At 39.1% G+C, this 19,123-nt stretch overlaps 2 protein-coding genes across 3 annotated transcripts in view; one reads left to right on the top strand and one right to left on the bottom strand.

Annotated features, from left to right (window-relative positions):
* Positions 1-13,784, bottom strand: part of EIF2A (eukaryotic translation initiation factor 2A) — a 33,409-nt gene extending 19,625 nt beyond the window's left edge. For both annotated transcript variants that reach the window (XM_045812742.2, XM_045812748.2), the window contains exons 1-3: positions 13,654-13,784; positions 4,553-4,622; positions 1,527-1,601 (exon numbers count right to left, since the gene is read on the bottom strand). In XM_045812742.2, coding sequence (XP_045668698.1) covers positions 1,527-1,601; positions 4,553-4,622; positions 13,654-13,681 — 173 coding nt within the window. In that variant the 5' untranslated portion in view covers positions 13,682-13,784. The remainder of the gene's footprint in view (positions 1-1,526; positions 1,602-4,552; positions 4,623-13,653) is intronic.
* Positions 13,785-13,961: 177 nt separating this feature from the next.
* On the top strand, positions 13,962-18,034 carry SERP1 (stress associated endoplasmic reticulum protein 1). Its single transcript, XM_045812761.2, has 3 exons — positions 13,962-14,435; positions 14,734-14,809; positions 16,014-18,034. The coding sequence occupies exons 1-3, from the start codon at positions 14,352-14,354 to the stop codon at positions 16,052-16,054; spliced, it is 201 nt and encodes a 66-aa protein (XP_045668717.1). The 5' UTR covers positions 13,962-14,351; the 3' UTR covers positions 16,055-18,034.
* The last annotated feature ends 1,089 nt before the right edge of the window (positions 18,035-19,123 follow it).

Below are 19,123 nucleotides of genomic sequence, written 5' to 3'. Positions count from 1 at the left end.
GTCCAGGACCCTGAGATCATGACTTGAGCCAAAATCAAGAGCCGAATGCTCAACTGACTGATCCACCCAGGCACCTCCAATATGATTATATTCTTAATAATTTATGAATAGTAGTATACTGGTTGGATTCAATAACTTAAAAAAATAATAAAGTGACTAACATTTTTAATTACAAAAACTAATTCTACCAGCTACCCATAGTCATAAAAAGTCAATCATCTAAAAAAATAAGTGAATCATCTAATTCAACACTATCTTTTTAGCATTAATTTTTAAAAAATCATGTGTTTAATCCAACCTGACTTCAGAATCCATCACCACTGTGTAACAAACAACATTTAAAATGTACTTTTCATACTAATGCATACATTTTCTCCATTTTAAAAAACCTGGTTAAAAACAACAATAAAAATAACTTTAAATCAAGTAACAGGGATGCCTGGGTGACTCAGTCAGTTGAGCGTCTGTCTTCAGCTCAGGTCATGGTCCCAGGGTCCTGGGATCAAGTCCCGCATTGGGTTCCCTGCTCAGCGGGGACCCTGCTTCTCCCTCTGCCTGTCGCTCCCCCCATTTGTACACCTTCTCTCTCTCTCTGTGGCAAATAAATAAAATCTTAAAAAAGAGAGAGAGAACATAGAAAAAGATGTAAAAAAAAAAAAAATCAAGCAACAAATATTTAGGCATTTTCCTGGTTCTTTGAACTGAAATGTTGTAGTGACTATGGAAAAATTCAAAGAGTGATTTTCTTAGTGAAATTATGAGTATTTAATCAGAATACGTTTTTCCTGCAAAACCGGTATTGTAATCTGATTATATAATAGACTATACTAATATACTTTAGAATAATTTATAAAATACTTAAATGACATATTTTTATACATTAAAAAACTCAGAAATAACTGTAGACAGTTGTTACTAATTTAATAGCACAGATATAAGTATCTAAGTCTAAGGTAAACAAACGAAGAGTTATTCTCTAAGTGTTAGTGCAGAACTTAAGAAACCCTAACCGATCATGTAGAGCACTACTTAAAACAACTTCTCAGCTTCTCCAGCATTAAATTAATTGCCCCTTTTCATATATTACTTTTTAATCCTAAGAAACTAGGTAAGTCAAGTCATGGCACATAAACAGAAGCTAGTCACTTCAGAGTTCTATGGGAGTTGCACTGGAGATAATACCTAACTACACCACGACATTAAAAGACGGACTTTATTTTTTATTTTTTAAAGATTTTTATTTATTTATTTGACAGAGATAGAGACAGCCAGCGAGAGAGGGAACACAAGCAGGGGGAGTGGGAGAGGAAGAAGCAGGCTCATAGCGGAGGAGCCTGATGTGGGGCTCGATCCCATAATGCCGGGATCACGCCCTGAGCCAAAGGCAGACGCTTAACCGCTGTGCCACCCAGGCGCCCCAAAAGACAGACTTTATTAATGACACCCAACACATATTATTCAAATAATGCCACTTGTTTTATACTGATGATACACACATAAAATATGTTATATAAAGAAACACTAACTTTTCTCCGTTGCCCCAGGCAAACAAGGTGCCATCCTTACTAAAGGTATAGACTTTGCAATTTTTCCCAGATTCCCTGAAAATGACAAGAAAAAAAGTTTAATAAGCATTACTACTTTTCAAAAAAAAATGGTTAAAAATTTACAATTTTACTACTAATTTAATGATTATGAACCTACATAAACTTAAGTAATTCCAAAATGCTTTAGTCTACCAAATGCCTTATCTCTTAAAATGCAGTGCCAACAACCACTGTAAAGTAAGGTGGAAATTGATGTTACATCAACAGATCAATCTTAAGAAGAAAACAGAGCCCTTTTGGGTGAATAACTAGTTTGCGTGAGAACTCAAAAATGTAAGCGAACGTGGAAGTCACTAGCTGTCAGCCCTAATCTTGAGAGGGCTGAAGGATTTCAATAGGGAGACTTCGTGAAGAATGCCCCAGATCACCTGCATACCAACATAACTATGGACAGAATATCCTCAAGTAGCCATGAAGTGTCCCTGGATTTGAAGGACAAAGATCTTCCATCAATTTCTGATGTATAGAGACAGGAAGTATAACAACAGTAAGTGTGGATACAAGACTCTCTATAAAAATAGACCTAGGAAATCAGACTTCTTAGCAATATTCTATCCAATGATCAAAACTCTAAGTGCTGTATCTCTTAGCTGGAGATGGCTACTAGGAGTACAACTCCCAGTGATAAGGAACACAAACAGAAATGTGTATGTGGGCACACATAGGCTGTCCATATGTGTAGTCACAGAAAACCAGAACTTCATAGCTAATAACCATTTAAATTATTAAATAACAAGCACTGAGAACTGACCAGTACATCCCCCTTAAACTGGATACTATCTTTACAGTATTAATTCACCTAAAGATGACATTTGTGTTTCTGCAATCACATAATAACGGTAGCTTATACTCAGCATGTGGTTACTGAAACATTATTTTTTGTCCTCTTCTCACATGAACAACTATGACCAAGAGGTCCTCCATCCTACACTTGTGCTGCACCTTATTTCGTTTAATACCCAGTCCTTGGATATCCAGGTTTTTAAAAAATCCCCATGTCACTCTAGCGTGCAGCCAAATTTGAGAACCACTCATCTAAAAGCTTGACTAGAATCAGGTTGTTTTTTATTTCAACCTGCATAGAAGTTAAGTATCATGTAGTTCCCATTACTACCCACCAGGAGACACGTACCGTCTCCTTGTTCTACTCTTAGTGATGCTGAGACTGTGCTGGACTCATTACGTACGTGCCTGCTCAGACTCACCTTACCTTTCCTGCTTCCAGGCATCAGTTATTCAATGAAGAGACCTGGCCACCTCATCTCCTAACACCACTGGCTGTCTCAGACTCTCTAGGAGTGAGGGCCACATTTTAGCATGGCTTCCGCTATGCCTATTGCAGTAGCAGGAAGAGGAGTTCCGACACTCAAATTCGACCTGAATAGACCAAAAGCAGCTCCGGCTGCAGATAACATTTCTTACGCTTCCTCTCCACAACTGAATGTTCTCGGGCACAGTGGTTCCTTATAGCCTCTCCAGAGACATTTTGCATGACCAAGCAGCCTGGCTATATTTTGTGAATCTGTGGTCACCTCAGTGCACCTCACAGTATATTTGCTTTCACGTCTTCCTTGACTTATTCCCTTCTCTTCGTCCCCCCCCCCCCCATTCCTGCTGCCTTGGGATTATACACCCCAGTGAAGGGCATGCAGCATAAAAGCTCTAAAACAGACTTGTTTACTAGAGCAGTGCTTTTCAAATATCAACATGCATACAAATCACCAGAGGATCTGGCTAAAACACAGGTTCTGATTCACTAAGCTGAATCAGGGACTGCGATGTTGTATTTCTGCACTGGCTCAAGGTGAAGCCAATACAGCTGTTCTCGGGCCTATACTTCCTGTATCATGGTTCTAGAGAACTGGGTCTAGTAAAAAAATTGGGCAATAGATTCAGGTGATGTCAGCCTTATTATACAGTTCCCCATCGATGGTTCATCTAACAATTTCAGCATCTTCTGATGATCATTTGCCCAGATCAGTAGTTCTCAAAGTAGGGTCCCCAGACTTGCAGCTTTGGCATTACTGGAAAACTTGTTAAAAATTCCTATTCTTGGGCCCACCCCAGATCCAATGAATCAGAAAATCTGGGGAAGGAGCAGCAATCTGTGTTTTACCAAGCTCTTCAGATGATTCTGATGCATGTTAAAGTCTGAGAACCACTGATACATGATTTCTTTAAGATTACAATGATTATCTAATCCCATCATTCCTTTTGTATTAACTGGAATTCTCCTATAAATAAGATTTCCTCATCAATAATTTGTTTACTCTGAAAAACTATTTGTACAGGAAAGGCAAAATAAATGCTTGACTCCTTCTCTTGATTTATCAGTTTTCAAAGTAACGAATGAGGACCCCATCAACCTCCAATGCTGACCAATAAGATTTGGAGAGAGAGGAATTTTGGGGAGAGTGTTTATATACTTGAATGTCTTAATTCGTTCAGTCATGATTCTTCCCAATGCTCAAAATGTCTCATCTTAAGTTAGTGTGAACCCCCTAAAGTTGACTCCTATGACCCTTTAACAAAGTCCTGTTTGTCTTTTATAGTTTCCTTGCTTTTTGGCCCAAGATGTCTCTAGCTCAATCTGTATGTCTTCTGTTCTAGACCTAAAGTCAGTTGCTTCTGCAAGGAACTAGTTCCTGTTAGTAAAGAACGGTGTTTAAAGATCACAATCGAGCTAAAGGCTTGAACTCAAATATACTAATGTCTACATTTTTTCTTTTAAACATGCTGAAGCTATTATTTTCAAATCTAAAGATCGATCATTTTTCTTGATAAAGAATATGCATTCGTTCCATCTTCTGTTAATATTATATAACACACCCCAAGAAACCAGCCTATCTGTTCTTCCTTTTTTGTTCAGAATATAACAATAACAAAAACAATTTAGGATGTATCATATAGTTCCCTATAACATCAGTCAACAATATAAACCATACCTTGGAAACAAAGCACTTTCTGTAAAATGTGGTGGTCCATTTACCATGTACAGTCCTTCTGATCCTCGGACTACAGAAACAAAATGGAAAGAACCACCATTAGTTTGTTAACAAATACTCAGTAATCACAAATATTTTAAAAAACAAAAAGCTTTTAGGGGTGCCTGGGTGGCTCAGTTGGTTAAGCGTCTGCCTTCAGTTCAGGTCCTGATCCAGGGATCCTGGGATCAAGTCCCGCATCGGGCTCCCTGCTCACTGGGGAGGCGGCTTCTCCCCCCAGCTCAGGTACTCTCTCACTCTCTCTCTCTCAAATAAAGAAATACAATCTTAAAAAAAAAAATTCAAAGTATCAATGAAATTATTAAACATTTCATAGAACTATAGAATGTTAGCCTTAAAAGGGTACATTTTCCAAAAAACTAATTAATTTTAAAAAAGGGTACATTTTTCTTAACCCTATTGCATGAAATCATGCAACTACTGAGAAATCAATAGGTAAAATGTATGTTTATCCCCCCCCCCATCAAGTTCTCATGTTGAAACCCTAATCCCAATGTGATGATGGTATTTGGAACTGGGGCCTTTTGGAAGCAATTTGATCATGAGTAGAGACCTCATGAATGGGATTAGTGCCCTTCTAAGAGCCCCAGAGAGCTAGCTAGCTTTCTTTCTGCCATGTAAAGCTACAATAAAAAGTTGGCAGTCTGCAACCTGGAAGAAGAGGAAATATTAGAAAACAGGGTGGCTGTGTGCTTTATACAAAAAAAAAAAAAAAAAACCATAAAAATACAGAATATATTCAAAGTTCTTAAAAAATGTAAGGCATTATTAATATATTTACAATTTCTCAAACTAAGAGAACAAGTGGGATGAGACACATTCACTTACTAAGTTCCCAGTAACAGTAATATCCTAAAAAGTAAAGTGGGAACAGAGTTCAAGATTAAGCAAAAACATCAACAGAATTAATTATATATTTTTATTTTTAAAAGAGATTATTTATTTATTTGACAGAGCAAGTGAGCACAAACAGGGGGAGCAGCAGGCAGAGGGAGAGGAAGAAGCAGGCTCCTCACTGAGCAGGGAGCCTGATGCGGGGCTCAATCCCAGGACCCTGGGATCATGACCTGAGCTGAAGGCAGACATTTAATAACTGAGCCACCCAGGCGCTCCACATTAATTACATATTTTTAAGTGGCTGAGTCAGAAGCTTCTAAAGCTGAATCAAAGAAATTGATTTGTTCATCTGAAAAATGTTTACTGAGTAAAAAATAAAAACTACCTCCCAGACCCTCTTCTGAGTACCAGAGATACAATAGGGAAGAAAATCAGCCCTGTCCCTGACCTCATTAATCACATAATTAGTCAAATACATGGAATTCTGTTAAGTGTGCTTAGTGCTACAAAGTAAAGATCTATGGGGCTAATCCAGCAAATAAGAGGAGTTTTGATCTAAAAATGGAAGATCAGGGAAAGTGTCCTTGAATACAGGATTTGTGTGCAGAGATCGGGAGGATGGATAGCAGTTAACGAGCAAAGAGAACAGGAACAAGTGCAAAAACTCCATGGCAAGAGAGACGACAGAGCATCAGAGGAATGTGAAGAAGGCCTTTATGGAAGTAACTGGAGCTGGAGAAGCAAACAGGGCTCAGACCAAGCAAGATCCTGTGGCCTAAGTTAGGCAACACTGGTCTGTAAGCCTAAGGTGGGAAACTTCAAAAGGGTTTTAAGTGAATTTCCAGAACCAGATTTGCATTTTGAAAAGGTCAATCTGGTCCAGTGCAGAGAATAAACTGGAAGAGAGTAAGAGTGGATAAGACTATTCAAGACAGTTTTGCAGTGGTCCCATAAGAGAGTATGGAAACTTGGACTGGTGGGGAGCAGTGGAAATGGTGAATGAGTGTTGAATATTTAGGAGATAAAACTGGCAGAACTTGGTGATAAGTTACTATTTTATCAGCTACAATTCTTGCTAGCAGCAACAGTTTAAGCTCTGAATAGAAGAAAAACTTATACTGAGGTTCATGGTTTAATTCTATCTGCTTCCGTTTCTGCCAGCTGTTCACAAATCTTCCATTCTTTACTGAGAAAGAAGCAAAACTGGTAAATAGCGGTCACTCTTGCCTCCACTTCCCTTCTCATTAACACTGATTTTCTACCTGAGAATTAACTAGCTCAATTTTCAGATATTGAAAGTAATATAACTTACAGTCCCAAAGTAAGTAATTTGAGGTTAGAAAGTTATTAAGGAAAAGCAGCACTGATGAATAAGACAAAAACCTATAACCTCATGGAGCTTCCATTCTAGTGGAGGGACATAAGATAAATAAACATGTCACTAAATAGTGAGTTTCTTGTTAAATATCCACAAGTACGCAAGTTGATACCATGTTTCCTCACATGCAGAGCACTAGGCCGAATTGTCGAACTGTTACAGGTCATTTGGCCTTGAATAGAATGAAGCCTAGCAAAGTGTTCTGCATACGTCAAGATCTAAACTCCTAACAATACACGGCTTACAAGGCACTATATGATCTGGTCCCTGCACAGCTCTATGTGCTAGGCATTAGGGATTTAAAAAAAATGAATCCATAACTGCACTCAAGACAATAATTTCAAAGGAGCTCAGGCTATTGCTATGCCTTGACTGAAACACTGAAGTTACCTATTTAAAAAATCTCTAATGACATTCAAATACATTTTGTGCCAGAAAATGTTTCCTAAAACATTTTAAAACTATGAACTATAATTCTCATCATTTAGCATCAAAATTCTCTTACTGCACAGGCAAAATAGTGCTATTTCTCGTCACCAAATCAATTGCTGTAGTATCATGTACGACACATTAGCATTTAGAAGAAAACAGGCCATTCTTTTCTTAATACTATAATAATGGTTTTAACAAACATTTATTTGAGGGATCAATAAAAAGTGAATTTACCAAACCAGGGAGTTTAGTTACCAGATTACACATTATTACTAGGTTACGTAAAATTGTGTCAGCCTAATGAGGTGCCTCCCACAAGATGCTATTGCAAATTTAACACAGTAAGGGCTCTCTTATTTACATAAAGGCCTAGGAAAATAAAACAGCATATTGTCAGTGAAGCCCCAATGAAGCTGCTGTGTAATTAGAAAATGTGCCATATGATGATGCAACCAAACCATGTTCTGTTGCCTTAACTGCTGGCCCTGAGAACATATGCCTGAAGTGACTGGCAAAAAAGAAAAAACAAGCTTTATCGACCTCATCTCAGCTTCTCGTGCTCTCATGAACTTGTAACTAGTGACCTTGGTCCTCCATATTTGTTCACTTTGCTGTTATCACCAACCACAATGTTTACTTGGGGTGAAATTCAAAGTGTTTGTACATTATACAGCTGACCCTTGAACAACACAGGGGTTAGGGGTGCTGAATCCTGTGCAACCGAAAATGCATGAATAACCTGACTCCCCCAAATATTTAACTACTAATAGCCTACAGCTGACCAGAAGCCTTACTGATAACATAAATGGTCAATTAACACATATTTGTGTATGTATTATTTATTATATTCCTACAATTGAATAATCTACAGAAAAGAAAGTGTTATTAAGAAAATCGTAAGGGAAATAAATTTACAGTGTTGTACTGTATTTAAAAGAAATGTGTAAGTGGACCTGCACAGTTCAAACACATTTGTCCAAGGGTCGACTGGACTAAAGTGGTAGCTATACTGCAGAACCCATGAAGGCAGCCTTCTGACCACAACAGTGGGAACTTTCAGACTATTCAGGGCAACCAGTACAAGGTTTTCCTTCTCTAAAATTTCTATTTCGTACCTACTTACCAAACTAAGACAGGTGGAAAACTCCAAAGGATCTACTATAGACTGTTTATCACCCTCCTCATTCAAATGTTGAAACTTAATCCCTAATGTGGTGGTATTTGGAGATAGGCCTTTGAGAGTAATTAGATTAGGGCAGCAGAGCCCTCAGGAATGGGATTAGCACCCGTATCAAAGAGACTCCAGGAAGCTTCCTTGCCCCTCCGCCCTATGAGGACACAGCAGACATGGGCTGTCTGTGAACCAGGTAGTGGACTCTCAGGAGACACCGCATCTGCCAGCACCGTGGAGCAGACTTTCCCAGACTGCAGAAGTATGGGAAATAAATGGTGTTTAAGCCACCTACTCTATGATATTTTTGTTACTGGAGCCTGAATGGACTAAGACAGAACAGGAGTGAGGAACAAAAACTACTTAACCCACACTCTTTCATACAGATTGTTAACTCAAAATCTTAAAAGGCAACACTTGACAGAAAAGTCAGTGTGAAAAGTGTCACTCTTGAGTGTCACTCAAGTAGCAATCAGTCTCATGTGGTTTTCACTTCCTCGTTTTAATGTGTTTCTGGAGAAGAAAAATCTTCAGTCAAATTGATCAACTGCTTTTCAACATGCACATGTTCACATTCTAAATAAAGAACAGTTTTATTTATTTATTTTTTATTTTAAAGATTTTATTTATTTATTGGACAGAGAGAGAGACAGCCAGCGAGAGAGGGAACACAAGCAGGGGGAGTGGGAGAGGAAGAAGCAGGCTCATAGCAGAAGAGCCTGATGTGGGGCTCGATCCTATAACGCTGGGATCACGCCCTGAGCCAAAGGCAGACGCTTAACCGCTGTGCCACCCAGGCGCCCCTAAAGAACAGTTTTAAAACAAAAATCCGAAAGTTGTACATTCTGATTCCATTTATATAACACTCTTGAAATGACAAAATTACTGAGGACAGATCAGTGGATGCCCATGGTTAGAGGTGGAAAGAGGGTCTGACTATAAAAGGAGAGCATCTTTTTCTTCTTTTTCTAGAGAGAAAGAGCATGTGTCCAGTGGGGGAGGTGGTGGTGCAGAGAGAGAACCTTAAGTAGGTTCCACATCCAGGGCAGAGCCTGACACGGGGCTTGACTTCACCACCCTGAGATCATGACCTGAGCCGAAATCAAGAGTCGGACGCTTAACTGGATGAGCCACCCAGGCGCCCCAGGGTAGCGTCTTCTTTGTGATGATGGAGCAGTTCTATATTCTGACAGTGGTGGTTACATGAATCTACATAAGTGATCAAATTTCTTAGTACCATATACACACACAAACTGGTGAAATCCAAATAGGGATTATAGTTTAGTACATACTACTGTACAAGCACCGATTTGCTGGTATTAATAATGTACTATGGTTATATATTATCATTGGAGAAACCTAGGTGAAGGGTACATGAGAACTCCCTTTATTGTTTTTGCAACTTCTTATAAGTCTTAAGTTATATCAATATATAAGGCTTTTTAAAAGACCATCATTTTTAATAATGTTTGTTCACAATATGGCAAGAAATTAAACCAATCAAAAGTTTGGGGAAAAGTTTTTCTTCTTTTTCCTTTTTTTTTTTTTTAAAGATTTTATTTATTTGAGAGAGACACACAGAGGGACAGTGAGAGGGAAAAGGAGACTGCCCACTGAGCAGGGAGCCCGATGTGGGGCTCGATCCCAGGACCCTGAGATCATGACCTAGCTGAAGGCAGACGCTTAACCGACTGAGCCACCCAGGTGCCTCTGGAAAAGAGTTTTTCAACATTTCTCAAGAACGGATTTGCTTGGGAACACCGAACAAAAGTGTTTCATTAAAATAAAAAATTGAATAGATCAAGATTTTGTACTAAGGTAAAAATAAAGTCCATGAAACAAAAGTACAAACCACAGCTACTTTAAAACTGGTGAAACTGTTGGTTTTATTCTTTATGCCAGATATGTCTATTTTAGGGGAACTAATTATCAATTGAATTCATCATAAAAATCATATTGAGTCACTACAGTCTTGTTTGTACATATAAATCACTATTTAAAGCAAATATTTTATTTCATACGTTCTTACACAGAAGCATAACTATGAAAAAGTGCTGTAAGACATTTTGGAACACTAAGATACTTTACTAGATTTAATCAGTTTGAGTAACTTATACAAGAATAAATGGATATACAAAGTGTATTAGAAGACACATAAAATCAGGGGCGCCTGGGTGGCACAGCGGTTAAGCGTCTGCCTTCGGCTCAGGGCGTGATCCTGGCGTTCTGGGATCGAGCCCCACATCAGGCTCCTCCACTATGAGCCTGCTTCTTCCTCTCCCACTCCCCCTGCTTGTGTTCCCTCTCTCGCTGACTGTCTCTATCTGTCAAATAAATAAATAAAATCTTTAAAAAAAAAAAAAAAGAAGACGACACATAAAATCAGATTCATAACAGAACATAAACTATATTACAAGTTAATAAAAGCAAAAATAAGTACGGATTCAAAAGTTCAATAACGAAAACAATTTTTCTACATATGACTTTCTAATGAGGAATTTATTTTAATTAGAAGTGACTGAATGTGCAGTACCTATCAATGTAGGACAATAACTCCATTTTGAAAAAATTATCTCAGTGGCCTCAACCAGATTAGAAATACGGGTTTCACATAATAAGCTGATTAGAAATATGGGTTTCACGTAAGGGCCACTGTTTTATATGCCTGGCATCCAGGACCCACCTTTTAGAAGACTCTAATTTTCCAGGGGAAACTATCCAAGGGTGAGAATATAATTTAGTCCTGGTGATTCGATTAAAAATTGACTGATTCAAAGATGAGCAAGATCCAGCTGAGCCAAAGTCAACCAGCATTGAGACTCGCAAAAAATGTGCTTTCCTTTGGGGCTGCTGAGCTGGTTAAATGTAAATATGGAGAATGTTAGCCTGAGAATGAATTTTGTTTTAAATATTTATTTATTTATTTTAGAGAAAGAGCGCACACATGCAACCCGGAGGGGCAGAGGGAGAGAAAGATGGAAAGAATCCCAAGCAGACCGCCCCCCCCCCAGAGTGCAGAGCCCACAGTGAGAGGCTTAATCTCAGGACCCCAAGACCATGACCTGAGCTGAAATCGAGTCGGGTGCTCAAGGGATTGAGCTACCCAGGCGTGCTTGGGCTTTTTGTCATTTCCAATTAAAAGTTGTAACTAACAAAATTTACTGTCCAAATTAATTTAAACTCCAAAATCCCATGAGTTTAAGTTTAAAAAAAAGATTTTGGAGGTAAAAGAATCTATTACTGGCTGAAATATCTATACTAACAACGTTTAAAAAATTAACCAGTGTGTTCAAGTAAAAGAAAAATGGACCATGGATTTGAATGACTAAATACAATCCTGATTCTGCTAATTTGCAACGTGAATCTCTCTGGGCCTCTATGAATATGAGAATATGAGGAAAAGAATGACTATCTCACCTTTAAGCTCTTACAAAGTCCTTGATTTTAAGCATTGTAAGAAAATTGTCATTCTTAATTAATCTGACTATAAATGAAGTGATTATCCTTCATTATTTTATTCCTCCATCAAACATCTAGAGTGTCTATTGTTTACCATGCCTGTACCTGGTACTGAGAAGATAGGGATGAGTAAAACTTTGCCCCTGCCACCAAGGAGTTCACAGTCAAGCAAGGCAGAAAAGCATCTAAACAATCAGATAATTAACCTATGTGGAAAAAAAAAATTCAAATATATATGAGGTACAAAAATAGCCTGGGACTGACTGATCATCTGGGAAGAGTGAAGAAAAACTTCAAAAAGCAATGATGTTTGAAATGAATTTTAAAAGATGAAAAGAAGTAAGCCAAATTAAGAGGAACAGGATAGTCCTAGACTGAAGAGGTAGATTTTTTGAGGGTTTTATAAGCAGTTCAATATTGATGAAGCACAAAATACGGTGGCAGACAAGGAAATGCAAAGAGCTCTTCAAGGATTATGAAGGGTTCCATATGCTATGCTAAACAGGATGGAATTTACCCTGTTAGCACTGAGAAGACCCTGTAAGGATTTTTAAAGGAGAGAAAATTTATCAGATAAGTTTAATGTACTATTTTTTATTAGAGTTCAAATAAGCATTCCAAAACTGTGAATAACATACTAGTTATCTTCATGAAGCTAAAGAAAAAAATTCATTTAATTATGTAATTATGCCTTTTAAACAGTATCTGCCTGCCATAATCATCTAACAAATTATCTCAGTATTTGATAAATATCTGATGAAGGAACTGCAGTAGCCAGATTGATATGAGTGGATGTGGTGTTTAATAATAAAGATCTTAAAATGTAGAATGGGAAAAAGTGCAAAAGTTTTTTAAGGTTCCTTTCAAGTCTCAGGGGACATAACCCCCTTCCTCAAAAGTAGACAACCTTTCTGTTAATGACTTTTTCCCTTCCGTGCAAGCTATCCATGACTTTAAAAAAGCCTCTATTCTTTTCTCTCCCAACTTCCCTCTCTTTATTTGATACTCATATGAGAATCCCAAGCACTACCGTGGTCCAGTCTTCCCAGGCACAGTCCAAGACTAAGTTAATTATCTTTTCCAAAATTATAAACTCTGCCTCCTCTTCAAAATCTCAGGAATCCTCTCATGTTCAAATTCGAAAATGCTCATAATCATTTCAACATCAAACGTTGCTAGATCTCTTCTATATTGCTCACTGCTACAACCCCAGAGCACACTTTTATCACTTTAAATTTACACTACCACAGCTCTACTCTCTCTATCCGGTCCTACAAATCTCATTAAAGCAAGCAGCGCAGAATTGGGTATTACTTAAGTTCGGGTGTATTTTATGTGTGTGCTCATTCTAGGGACTTAGTCATTTGTTTATGTTTGTCCCTTATTAAAGAGATAAACGATTTCTCACTGTCAACAAGGTCTGTCACCAGATAAGGGTTCGTATAAAACCAGTGTTGTACACCCGGGGCAACAAATTCAACTAGCACTTTCCGATCTTATTTTCCTTCCTCAATTCCAGTGGAACTTGAAGCGACGGGGAGGAATGATGGATGGGCCAAAAGGGAGGGGAATGCTGAAGCCCAGAGGCGGGGGCCTCACTTCCGATTGCCACGCTACACCAAGAAACGCAAAAGGCTCTCTAGCTCTTCTACAGCCCACAAGGAAAGGTGGATCAGACACCAGTGTTTCTCGAGTTATCCCCAAGAGCAAAGACACAAAAAGAAACTGCTCTGAAAAACAGTCCCCTGCTCGTTCAGGACTTACCTGTCAGGAGCGGCGTGGACGGCGCCATCTTGTCCCGGAAAGAGAAACCCACGCGCTTGGGTCAGAGTTCACGAGGGCCAAACCCGGCCCCTACACGTCTTCTCAGGCGGGGAAACCGCGCATAGCTGTTTCCGGTATCACAAGCCTCGGGGCCAATTCACTTCCGGTTGGAGAGAGCCCCGGAAAAGGAGCCCGAAGGCGCACGCGCAGCTCCGGAACAACACTTTAAAGAGCGTCGGGGGGCTGGGTTAGGGCCCGTGCGCCCGCCTTAGTCCTCCCTCTGCTTCTGTTTTAGCAGGCGGAGCCCGCACTTCCGCGGGGCGGAGCCCGCCCAGTGCTGACGTTGGCAGCCGAACCCGAAGTAGTTCGAGGCTACGGACAGCGCTGCCCGGTTGTTGCGTTGCATTTCCTTCCTCTTTCACTCCACGCTCCCGGCGGCGGCCAGAGCGGCGGCGCAAGAATATCCCGGCGGCCTGCTGTCGTCCCGCGCGCCCGCCTCTCGGCCGGCCAGTCCGCCGTCGTCAGTCGCTCGGCACTCGCGCTCGCCTAGCCCAGGCCCAGCGGCCGGAGCTAGCGCCCCGCCTGAGAGCCTCCTAGCTCCGGCGGCACAGGCTCCGGGAGCAGAGCGTCGCGGCGGCCCAAGGGGAGGCGAGCGAGCGAGTCCAGGGGGTGGCTGGGCAGGTGGTGGCGCCGGGAAGATGGTCGCCAAGCAGCGAATCCGTATGGCCAACGAGAAGCACAGCAAGAACATCACCCAGCGCGGCAACGTCGCCAAGACCTCGGTAAGGAAAGAGCAGGCGCCCCTCGGTCCAGCAGCCTGGGCTCAGGCCCGGGTCGTAGGGCCGCGTCGAGTTCTCCCCCAGGCTAGGGGACCGAGGCCACGAGCTGGACTCTTTAAGTTGGCGGGGGCAGACTGGGGGAGGGGGTTCGGGAACGTGGGTGCTGGAGCTTGGCGGTTCGGGAACGGAGGGGAAACCTGTGAGGTGAGAGGACCTGGTCACCTGGCCCGAGGTGTAGGCTGCAGGAGCTCGGGGTCGGAGTGGGGTTTTGCATTTGAAAAGCGAATTTTCATTTTTGCAGAGAAATGCTCCCGAAGAGAAGGCGTCTGTAGGACCCTGGTTATTGGCTCTCTTCATTTTTGTTGTTTGTGGTTCTGGTAAGTGTTTTGGGGCTACCATTGGGTAGGGCGTTGGATGTAGGGTTTGAATGACGTGGTGACCCATCAGTGGTGAATCCTACCAGCGTAGTTTTCAACTCACCTGCCGGGAGCACCACATAAGTCTCTTTCATCCGAACGAATTCCTTGTCCCACATATGCACAGAGGGTGGTGCTCCAGAAACTTCTCACAGCTTGATTTGTGCTCACAGGAGATCAGAAAACGAGGTCAGATCCTTAGTTAGTAATGATCAAGTTGGAAGAAATTTAGACCAAAACAAAAAACCTTCATGGAATGAGAATTCAGAATGTTTTGCAGCCTCATTATCGATACATTTGCAAAAAGCTTAGGAACATGGTGTATGCATGGACGTTGAACTTAATTTAACGTGTCCCAGAATCTAATGTCTTTTTATCAAAATTGGGTATATTTTATAAAGTAAAGCTCTTGCAAAGAATTGAATCCGCATAAAGGAAACGGACCTGACTTAATGTATGAGATAAATGTTTTTAGATTAAAGAAACGTTTGGCATATGGTAGGAAAAATAAGTTATCAGATTAGCCTGCTGTTAATAGATTCTTGCCTCTGCAAATTACAGAATATCTTTCCTCTCTCCATTTATTATTTTAATGTGCAAGTTGTTGATACTGAAGTACACGTTTCTGTTTTTACATTCTGACATTCTAAAGTTACTGAGGTTTCTCTTAAACATTTCACTTTGCCTGCCTCCTAAACTTACTAGTAGAAGCTCTCTTGATAAATGGCCAAGAGCCAAGCAATTTATATAACCTAAAGATTATCAAATTTCAGCTTTGTGAGAATGAGGAAACATGGTTATATTACAGGCCAGGCCTTAAAAAGACACTTAATATTTTGGGAATAAATCAAAATAATTCTATGCTAGAAAAACCTGTTTGCTTTGGTGCTTTAAGTTCTTTCTAAAACGATTGTGTATTGCAAAATCTCTTGGACATTTCGACGTAAAATTCAGAGAACCTGAAATTTAAAAATATAATTTAGACATTCAGTTGTTAGAGTAGGCTTGTCTTCATTTTTTATTTCAATGAAGTTACATAGCATTTGCAAGTAATTTTAAGGGTGCTCTTGGATTCTTGTGAACTACCGTAATAAGTATTTGTCAGTTGCCAGACCTATTTTATTCAAAATGTGCTTACTAAATCATTTGCTCTTTCTCTTTACAGCAATTTTCCAGATTATTCAAAGTATCAGGATGGGCATGTGAAGTGACTGACCTTAAGATGTTTCCATTCTCCTGTGAATTTTAACTTGAACTCATTCCTGATGTTTGATACCCTGGTTAAAAACAATTCAGTAAAGCATCCTGCCTCAGAATGACTTTTCATATCATTCTTCATTTGTCATTCCAAGGTTTCTTCACGAGTCATTCCAAGTTTTCTAGTCCATACCACAGTGCCTTGCAAAAGCACCACATGAATAAAGCAATAAAATTTGATTGTTAAGCTACAGTAGTGGACCCTACTTATTCAGTCAGTAGAGAGTAAATTTTTTTAATGTGGTTATTAAAACAGTATCCAGTATAGGTAATTAGATTAAATCTGTGTAGACAGGGTCTAGATTTTGTTAACCCTAATGTGTAAATGCAATTAGCTTAATTTAAAATTTGGAGTTACGGTTTTTATATAGCTAGGCACTTTATTACTGTATCTTAAATTGAAAGCACACTCCCACATAGGGTCATGTAACTGTCCTGTAATAAAGTGCTTATAATGGAACAACTACACAGCCTAGTTTTCCCATAATCTTTAGCACCTAAATTTTTAAAAAGCTAAATGCTTAATATAAAGGGAGATGCTTATAGCTACAACATCTATTTTAACAATATTATTTCTGTTACACTACCTTGGATTTTGCATGAGTAATTATACTAACCTGAAATGCCATAAGAAAACAACTTGATTGAGCATTTTGTAACTTAATGAGTCACTTCGTTTTCACTAAAAGCTACCATGGTGGAGTAAAGTCAGGGAAAGTTTATGTCACCATTGATTTCACCAGAATTACTTTAATATATCAAAGGGGTCTACTATGCTAGACAACATTTTAGGGAAAAATACTACTAAAACTGGGTGTCTCATCAGGACATACTGATGAGTCCAATGTGCCATAAGACATCTTCGCACATTAATAGCACTTTTAATACCAAAAAAGGCACATCAACTAAAAAGTTAGTTTGGAAATAATTTTTTAGATTTATGATGAAAATTTTGTTAGGGTACTAGATACATCAGACTAAAGTACCATCTGGAATTAAATGGATTTACTGATAAGGATCAGTCTTTAGTCTTCCCTTTGTTGTATAATTTTATAGGTTATGATTGATCAAAGTTTCTTTTTACTAATGGTAAGGGTGAGAAGGCAGGTTTTGGGCTTTCTGGTACTGTTGAAAATTGTTAAGTTTTGGCTATTTAAATACATAGTATAACTTGATTTACCAAAAAAAAAAAAAAAAAAAAAAAAAAGCCTGAGAAATGTCTTTATGTATCAATGAATTGGAAAGAAAGCTGCTCATTTGCTTTGTTAATTGCCTCAGGATATCTCTTTTAAAATAAGCTGTTTTAAGAGGAACAGAAGGGAAATCTGCTGCCTAGTCATACACAGTGTGAACCTCAGAGAGAGCTTCTGATAACCCTAAATATAAGGGTAGAATGAGGGAGAGGAGCAGGTAAGGATGTTTAGGAACTTAACTACTCAAGAAATAGGGAAGGAATTTGAGGACCTTGGACCAGCAGGTTTTTATCTGCATTGTTACCTGCCTTTCTCACCCAGGAAATCAACCCTGTACTTGTTTCCCTCTTGGAAGCAAGTGTCTTGGTTGACTAATTCTATTTTATTGTAACTTTAAAAATGAAAGTTATTGTTCTAAATTTATAGCAGGTGCCTTATTCTTTGCTTTGAGTCAAACCATTCCATATTAGAATTTCCCCTGGTTTACTATAGATAATTGGCTTTAAGATGTTAGGGTTTTTGTTTTTGTTTTTAATTGTACAATGTCTATTAATTTGTTAAATTGCTATAGCTAGCAGTCATTTTACATATGTAAAGTTGCATTCCCTTTGTATTTCATGTGTAATTTCCTAATTGAGTACATTTTATATTAAGGATGGAATATGCATGTTTGGGTCAATGAAAGCTATGTCTTATTTGATTTATCCTTTAAAAATAAAGTTCCCTGAATATTTCATGCCTTCTAAAAGGAAATGATTTTACAGATTTCTTATCGGAGTGTACTTTTTATGGTCAATAGAAAATTATTTTAAAGAATGCCTAGTATTATGTTGTACTTGAGTTAAAATAAATAGTACCTAGAGACACAGATTAAAAGTTTATAACTGGGAATAAGTAGCAAGAAATACATTAAAAGCACAGTGAATTAAATAGTTCCTTTCCTAGGATTTACCCTCATCTCATTATCCAAGTCTCATTCAAGGAAAAATCACAGTTCTTTCGGTCTCCCTTCCCCAGTTGAATTTTACGTCATCCAGCGTTAAACACAGCATGATAATATTGGGAGGTTGTCTACATTATCCAATTACTCTGTCATTTACCTTTAACATTTCAAGGAGTTGTCAATGATTTCATTGTATCTGTTGGGATGTATATAATGTTACTCAAAATAATTGAGTGGGCTTCCAAAATAAGGAAAGCTTTTCATTGTAACAGGATGTATTGTAACGGGCTTTGACTTACATCAAAGAAGTGTGTATCTTCAACTGGGGGGGCCACGGCTCTTCTCACTGAGGTTACTGGGGTTGTGCTGGCACAAAGGACTATCCTGGAGAGCTGGATCGTGTTCTTGGGAGGGTCATCGTCAACAACATTGTATTACTCTTACAGCATCTGTAAAATTGGGAGCATCAAATTTTCCACTTAGAAATTGTTTGGAAGTTCGATTCGTCTTTACCTACCTTTTTAGTTTTTTGGCTTACTGTTTTAGATGCAAACCAGAACTTCGACAAGCAGGAGTTGGGTTCAACAGCAAATTCTGTGTCACTCCCTTAGAGAATCATTTCCTGTCAAAACTTCATCCCGCTCTAGCTACTTGTAGTGCTTTACCTTCAGGTTGAATTAGGACAGAAACGTCCTAATTTGAAAAGAATACTAATGAGCAATAAAAGGCTAGAAGCCAAGCTAAAGGGGAAAATTCAACTATCTGGACTTCGTTAATTCAAAGTAAATTTGTGTATTGTACAGAATCCTAAAGATAGAAAGGACATGGACAGTTTAGTCCAACTGCCCCAGTTTACAGAGAAAAAATTCATTTATTCAGTGA

This window comes from Ursus americanus, chromosome 20, assembly GCF_024610735.1.
Source record: "Ursus americanus isolate L20-20 chromosome 20, mUrsAme1.1.p, whole genome shotgun sequence".
Lineage (NCBI taxonomy): Eukaryota > Metazoa > Chordata > Mammalia > Carnivora > Ursidae > Ursus > Ursus americanus.
Note: the sequence above shows the minus strand (reverse complement) of the source record. Positions and strands in the feature narration are given on the sequence as shown.

Bases quoted from the DNA above. Each gene is read 5' to 3' on its own strand.
- SERP1 (XM_045812761.2), top strand. From the start codon at position 14,352: ATGGTCGCCAAGCAGCGAATCCGTATGGCCAACGAGAAGCACAGCAAG. The intron at 14,436-14,733 runs GTAAGGAAAGAG...TCATTTTTGCAG, and splicing joins GCAACGTCGCCAAGACCTCG to AGAAATGCTCCCGAAGAGAA. The intron at 14,810-16,013 runs GTAAGTGTTTTG...TTCTCTTTACAG, and splicing joins TTTTGTTGTTTGTGGTTCTG to CAATTTTCCAGATTATTCAA.